The sequence below is a fragment of the Plasmodium cynomolgi genome, chromosome 12 (genome assembly GCF_000321355.1).
Source record: "Plasmodium cynomolgi strain B DNA, chromosome 12, whole genome shotgun sequence".
Lineage (NCBI taxonomy): Eukaryota > Apicomplexa > Aconoidasida > Haemosporida > Plasmodiidae > Plasmodium > Plasmodium cynomolgi.
The window spans coordinates 1,856,572-1,864,327 of NC_020405.1; the positions used below are offsets into that span (position 1 = coordinate 1,856,572).

At 39.6% G+C, this 7,756-nt stretch overlaps 2 protein-coding genes across 2 annotated transcripts; one reads left to right on the top strand and one right to left on the bottom strand.

Moving 5' to 3' along the window:
- Positions 1-1,861: 1,861 nt before the first annotated feature.
- PCYB_125240 (cytochrome c1 precursor) lies at positions 1,862-3,352 on the top strand (the record flags this gene model as incomplete). Its single annotated transcript, XM_004223857.1, has 2 exons — positions 1,862-1,936; positions 2,243-3,352. The coding sequence occupies 2 exons, from the start codon at positions 1,862-1,864 to the stop codon at positions 3,350-3,352; spliced, it is 1,185 nt and encodes a 394-aa protein (XP_004223905.1).
- Positions 3,353-4,921: 1,569 nt separating this feature from the next.
- Positions 4,922-6,971, bottom strand: PCYB_125250 (hypothetical protein; the record flags this gene model as incomplete). The annotated part of the gene is made up of 3 exons (XM_004223858.1): positions 4,922-4,948; positions 5,290-5,656; positions 5,869-6,971. The coding sequence occupies 3 exons, from the start codon at positions 6,969-6,971 to the stop codon at positions 4,922-4,924; spliced, it is 1,497 nt and encodes a 498-aa protein (XP_004223906.1).
- Between the last annotated feature and the right edge of the window lie 785 nt (positions 6,972-7,756).

Sequence of the window (7,756 nt, forward strand, 5' to 3'; positions counted from 1 at the left end):
ATTTTATTTTATTTTTTTTTAATTCCCATCGCTACATCCAACTATTCTAATAATGAGTTCATGTGGCATACGCACCAAAATGGAGATAGCGGAAATGGTAATAAATACCTTCCTCACTTTGCATATGGAGTGCGAAAAAATAAACCAAAACGGATGCAGCAAAAGTTGCGAGTTGTTCTCCAATTTTGATTAAATAATAACCGACAACGAGTTTACACATGAGGCAATTCAGAAGAACGCTATATGAGCAAGTGCTCCATTTATATTAGTGCCATTTATCACACCGTTGACACGCTCACGCGAAGGCTTCGAACGACGTTATGTATATAAACGTATATATGCATTATACCCATTTGGAAATTTTAAACTGCGAGCGGAAAAAATTCCATGGACGTGTTTCATTATTATATATTTTGTTTTTGTTCATCAATTTTGAACACTACGCGTATGACATAGGGGAAGGGAAAAAACATATATGTGCGAGAAATTTTGAAAAAGTAAAGGTTTAATATGTAGTCGTACTTACCAACATAATGATCATACAAAATGATTATTAAGCTGGGGATACACTAACTGCCTTTGTTTTTTTTTTTTTGGGTTCCCTTTTTTCCCCTTTATGCAACATGAAATTTGGAAATGGCTATATTTCATCATTTGGGCTGTCGAACGTGAATTTAGTTACATTTGTAGAACTGCGCATAGGTATGAAACACATCCTCATGCAATCTGTGTAATAACAAAATTTTTCCTCGATTAAACGTACGGGGGGGGAAAAAAAAAAACAAAACAAAAAGAAGGACAACATGGAATAAGGATCCTTGGAAAAATCATAACTTCGAATACGTTATTACGTAAGGAGTTTACCTCTTAATTTTTGTACGCGAAAGGGTTTTCTTCCCTGTTTGTGCAGTGCACTGACGGAAGGCTCGGATATGGTTAAAAAGATGGAAGGATACACGTTCCATTGGCTATGTACGTAGGGATAATGGTGTAAATAAAACAAAAGATGATGGGAATGGTCACATTGTAATAACTGTAAGGTCATGATAATATAAAGGAAAGCACGCAAATACGTCATTTTTCGTGTTCGTTTGTGTGCCTTTTCTCATTTTATGGGAATAACTTTCGTTAAAGCAATTACACGTAAGTGCGCGTATTTTAATTGGCTCTGAGTTGGTTTGGTACAAGTTCACACTTTTTTTGTCATTTTTTGGCCATTTTTTTCGCAATTTTTTTTTGCCAATTTTTTCACCATTTTTTTTGCCATCTTTTTTGCGACATTATTTGCGTCATTTTTTGCGTCATTTTTTTGCGACATTTTTTGCCCTTTTACGAATGGACCAAGCGCAAATAAAAACGAAATTGTCGAAGGTACACGGGGAGTGCCGCTAATTTATCCTATGCTCAAATGACAATACCATGTTTCTGTTTATATTTTCAGAGCATACTTAATTATGTGATCGGCTGCAATTTAGTGTAAGCCTTTTTTTTTTCCGTTTGAAATGACAAACAGTTTGAAAGGCAAAATTTCCGAAAGTCGCGCTTGGTTTTAAGATACGTAAAATAAGCTGTTACAAGAAAAGGGGAAATTTCCTTCCGTGAATGTTCCTCTGGGGAAGGTATAACGAGGATTTGCGCGTAGGAGCGTGCATATGATAGAGCTTAATAACATGAATAGGTGCGCGCCTAGGAAAGTACGCTCATACACACTTACAACACGCGCCGTTTGGAATTCCCCCCTCTTCCCCCCCTGTGCAGCCTTTAAATGACAGCTTTAGTCACTGCTAAGCTGGCCACACGTGCAACTCTATTCACACAGAATTTATTTTAAAAAGAAAATCAAGGGTTCCATCGTAAAATCATGGCAGGTGGTGGAGCGCTAAACAATTTGTTTCCGGGATATAAGGACAAAATATGGCTCAAGCTTCCGCACCACGTAAGGAGGAAAAAAAAAAAGAGAGAGAGTGCTAAGTTTTGTGGCACATTGATAAAAAGTGTGTACACAGATGTAGAGGCACGCCATCGTAGCTGTGTGGGCGAAGTAAATCCCCAGCATATATCTGTAGTAAGATGGCGGAAGGAAGAACAGAGGCGTGCCGCTTTACACTTTGCCAAATGGCAAGCAAACTGCAACGAATGGTTTGCAGCGCTGTGTGTGATGTGACGCGTTTATCTCTATAGAGAATATGAATAAATGCGAACCCAAGCACATATGTGAACCACGCTATCCCTCCACCTGCAGCTCCGAATCCACCTAATTAAATCGTGGAACCAGGAATTCGAAAAGAACATATCCAAGGCGAAAATAAAAAACAACAAAATAAAAAATTTGAATTACTACCTACTGGACAAGTTCAAGCCAAATGAAAACTACAAAAACAGGCACACGGATTATAAGAGGCAAATATGTAGAGGAACGTTAGAAGAGGGATGTGATTTTTTTCTACCAAATAAGAGAAGCCAAGATAGATTAAAAAATCACTTACAACCATATACAGAGGAAGAAAGTGAAGAAAGAAAAAAACATAAATATTTAAATTTAAAATATTACATACTGTTTTGCTTAGGATTTTCTGTGTTACATAACAGTATGCAATCTAGGCCAGTAGCATGGTGCATGGATTATGAACCACCTCACACCCCGCACTACCCATTTTGGTTTAAATCCATGTTCCATTCGCATGACATACCTAGTGTAAGAAGAGGTTTTGAAGTTTACAGGCAAATATGTGCAACGTGTCATTCGATGGAACAGTTACAATTTCGTAGTTTGGTTAATGAGGTGTATCCAGAAAATCGAATGAAACAAATTGCTGCCTCGTACGATATAGAGGATGGTCCTGATGATAAGGGAGAGATGTTCACCAGACCAGGAATTTTAACTGATTCTTTTCCGAAACCCTATCCAAATGAAGAAGCTGCTAGATATGCAAATAATGGTGCATCCCCACCAGATTTATCAGTCATTACCACGGCTAGACATGACGGACCAGATTATATATTTTCTTTACTCACTTGTTATCGAGATCCTCCTGAGGGAATTCACCTAAGACCAGGGTTGTATTATAACACCTATTTTGCAGGAGGCTCTATATCCATGCCCCCACCTCTACAGGATGATATGATTGAATATGAAGATGGTACTCCTTGTAATGTCTCTCAGATGGCTAAAGATGTTGTCAATTTTCTAACTTGGGCAGCAGAACCAACGCATGATGAGAGAAAATTAACGGGCCTCAAATTGGTGAGTGGCGCTTTTGTTGCTATGGTTTTAATGACCGTATGGCAGAGATTTTTCTGGACTGTCTACGCTACTAGAAGGATTGACTTTGGAAAAATCAAGTACCTTTAAAAAGGGATTGGGGGGGGACCTCTTGAAAATGAGGAAAACTTATCTAAACGAGGTAGCCTTTTTTTTGTGACCATCTGAAATGTACCTCCATATAGGCACTGATACAAATATAGGAAGAGCACCTCACCGCACTTGTTTACATAATCAAAGGGACACACAAAGTCACAACAGAATGGAAAAATTGATGGTACGTATTACTTCATACCTTTTTCTCCGCATCTTTAAACATCCATAGTGACCTTCATAATTTTTTCATGCGCAAGGAGCGCTTGCGCGCACATAACCATAGAAGGGAGTGTGTGTGGAGTGTTTCACACAAGGAAGTGGACGTATCCCAATATTTAACAGAATGAATGCTCTGCAAAAAAAAGAAGGGGAAAAAAAAAAATGCCCTTTTTTCCTTTGGACTTGCAGCTGCACCATGTTACCATTCCCACATCTTTCAAATGTGCATTTCGTAAAAAATATTTATATATTTTTTTTTTCTGCATTTTAAATAGAGGCACATTTCCTTTACACTACAATGTATATAATGTTCATTAGGGCACCTTCCACAAAAACATTTCGAGAAATATTTGTTTTTTAATTTTAGGAGCCGCATTTTGCAAGGCTTTTCCTTTACAACGCGTGTGTTACTCCTGCGCTGTGCCCTTTTTTATGACACGTTACACATTGTTATGTATTTTTCTTTTTCCTTTCCTTTTCTTTTCCTTTTCCTTTTTCTTTTCCTTTTTCTTTTCCTTTTTTTTTTTTTTTTTAAGTTTCACATTTTTACCTTGTGTAAAAACGAACCAAACGAAATGCATAAATGGAGAAAAAGGCATGTGCTCCTTTGCAAGAGAAACCGATTTATTTTTTCACAGCATTAGAAGCGGTCTTTCAAATGTGGTCACTTTAAGCCGTGGCGGAAATATCGATTTGTGGAAGTTGGCCATGTATGGCATGCTTAGGAGGTGTACTTGCTAAGAAAATTTTGGAACCCCTATGTTTAGCCCTTTCTTTTTTTTTGCAATTATGATGGGACTTCCCTTTCGCAACAACACTCTGATACTTTTTCAACCCAGTTAGATCGGAGAAGTGATCAATTTGTGGTTAACAATTCATGGTGTGTATAAAAATGGAGCGTTATATGTGAGTTGTCCAGGAGGTCACCCACACCGCTGTTTTGACCTTTCGATAAAAAGGAAGAAAAATTAAATAAATGAGTACACTGGAAGAAAACCGCTTCCGTTCCGCCTATATGCACCCTTCAGATTCTTACACACATATGCATGGAGACACGCTCACACCTTTTGGTATAAGGAGCACTTTCTTAGGTTAGCTTAGCTTAGCTCCAGTATGCATGTAGAGGTATGCTAAACGGGTTCACATCCATGTCTACCATCCAAAGGCGACAAGTCAGTTTTCATAATTTTTCTGCACATTTTTTGCTATTTTTTTTTATAATTATGGGGTAGCGAAAAGAAGGCTCGCACAAGTTTATCTAAAGACAACTAATGCGTAATGAATGCTAACCGCGGGTGGCAAAAAAAAGGAAAATAAAATTTACCACAAGAATGAATGATGCGGTCATAAACAAATGCAAGACATTAAAAACTTCAAAAAAATGGAAAAATTAAAAAAACCATCGCCAAGGGGTGCGGGCGTGCGGAGAGCAGGCTGGGTCGAACGAACGAGTGTGTTTGTGTGGGGGTGGGGGCGAGGGGCATAAAAGGAGAAAAATGGGGAAAATCAAAAAAGTAGTAAATACAGGAAAGGTAGCCGAAATAGTGGGTAGCCGCGGCAGGGTGTCGAAACGGACAAGGCGCACCGAGCCAGCTTAGCGCGCGCTACAAAGGAATGGGGAGCTGCTCTCCTCGAGCACAAACAGAGCGAAATATGTAGAAAACACAATAAAGAGAATACGTGGTGAGGAAGGCACACAAAGCTATGCACACTAAAAATATTTGGCCATTAGAAAACAAAACAAAGCTTTTAAAATGCTCGTAAGTCCTTTTGTTCAGCAAGACCCAATAGAAGTCGTTGTAGTCATTCTGCTTGTACTCCTTGTAAACTTTGGACCCTTCGTTGAAGTCTTCGATTAAAATGTAGCCAATTAAAAAACAAAAAAAAAATAAACCTAAGAATATAAACCCCATGAAAAACTTAAATATGCGTTCGCAGAAACACTGGGAAAATATTAAGAAAAAAATGAGTATCAGGCTGAAGACGTAGAGGACTAATCCTATGATAGAAAAGAAGAAGATGCCGCTGCAGACGAAGATGCACGCCAGGGTGATCAGGTAGGACATCGAGGGGACGTACCTGCGGGGGGGAGGGGAGGCCGTCATGAGGGAGGGCATCTCGATGAGGAGCGCGCCCAGATGTGGACGCAAATGTGATGCACTCTCGTAAGCAAATATGATGCACACTCGTACGCAAACGTGATGCACTCTCGTAAGCAAACGTGATGCACTCTCGTAAGCAAACGTGATGCGCGTGCAATGCACATACGGAACTGCCAACTCAGCAGTTACATCAAAGTAATCGCAATGGAACTGGTAGACGTCAGCGTGGCTCCTTTGTGAATATAAATGAAAGACATCATCAAGAGAGAGGATGCTAAAATGAGGATATTCCTTTTCTGCAAATCGTCTATATAATCATCCAGCTTAGCACTAGCATTCTTAGCATTCACATTTTTAATCTTCTCAATAGAGTCTGAATATATTTTAATAATTTCATTTTCATGTTTCACCAAGTCATATTTTAAATTATTAAAAAGGGATTTATTATAATGGTCAAAAAATTGCTGAAATTTTTCTGTAAACTTTTTTATTTTTTCCGAGCTAGATATAAAAGGAGCAGAGTTGTTTTCCATAAACTTGTAAAACTTATCATAAAGATCGAACTTAAGACGAACAGTTTTTAATTTTTCATACAATTCAAGCAATGCATTTTCCACTAAATTTTTGTGCACATTGGGGTCCGACTCTCTTATGCTAGTAAACATTTTCACTAAATCTTCCTTAGTTAACTTTTTCAACAATAATTCCTTTTTAGTTTCCAAAAAAGATTGACGATCTTTTATCATTTCTAAAACTTTTGATGCATCAAATGTTGATGTATCTGGAAAGTCACTCATGTCTTCACTCGCGGCTGATAGAGTCATACTATCTGCTGCTTGGATAACTGTAGAACTCCCGGCTGCGTCTAAATTATTTATTTTATTTAGAAGCATATAATCTGGGTGGAACTTCAAAGCATCCATTATTCCTATAATTTTCAAAGACGTATTTTTGCTTATCGAGGTGGTGTAAACTCCAGAGGCAATTAAAAATAGGGACACTATAAAGGAGCATAAATATATGGGTCGCAAAAGAGGCTTATAAATGAAATGCCCTAATAAAGAAAAAAGAGACAAGGCCGCTGCTCCGATTAGGTTATATATGCTTAGGTAGTATATCATTTTGTTTTCGCCGTCAGCCGCTGCCTTGTTTAGCACGCTCAGCTCATCTTCGTTCACGAAATGTAGCAGAAATATGGACGAGCAGAAGATCAGGCTGACTCCCTTGGACCACGTTCCTATGGCTGTGTTTTCGAATCCCCCTTTTTTTCCATGGCTGCATAGGAAACACATTCTGCGGGGAAAAGGCGCCCGTGGGTGAGTGTAGGTACGCGGGTGTAAGTACGTGAGAGTGTGAGTACGTGAGCGTGTGAGTACGTGAGCGTGTGAGTACGTGAGCGTGTGAGTACGTGAGCGTGTGAGTACGTGAGCGTGTGCATGCGTATTATACACGCCTCCACGAAGAACACTGCATAGCTGTATGTGCACGCGCGCGGTGGGGGGGGGCTACAACACGTGGGTATGGCGGGAAACTGTTATCCATGCCGGGAAGCTGTTATCCATGCCGGGTTGACACTCCGCCAACGTTTTGAGCGCACCAACTTTACAACGGTGTGTATCCCCTTGCGCATTTGCAGCGGTACACACACTTGGGCGAAGAGGCGCATAGGCTCATACGCGCCGGTGTGTCTTTGTCTATGTCTACATTATCCCCCTTCCCCTCAGTGGGTGCGTATTCCCCCATTTTCAACACATCACGCTGGAGTAAACCAGGGTACCCCCCCACCAACACACATTTCTGCACATATGCACCTTTTATTGTCTTACTTGAAAGTACTCGGATTCACTCTACTTCGTTTTGCGATTTCCGTTTATGCCTTTAACTAGTAGCCTTTTTTTTCCTTAACGCGATGATACACGCTTTCGTGCTAATCACAATTATTGTGTGTTACTTTTACGTTTATAGAAAGTGATGCCATTGAGTTATCTAAGCCGCGCATATACATTGGTGTATATACGTGGGGATGTGTGTTCTCCTTCTTCATTTAGACAGCCCTTTTGAGAAACTCTCCCTTTTT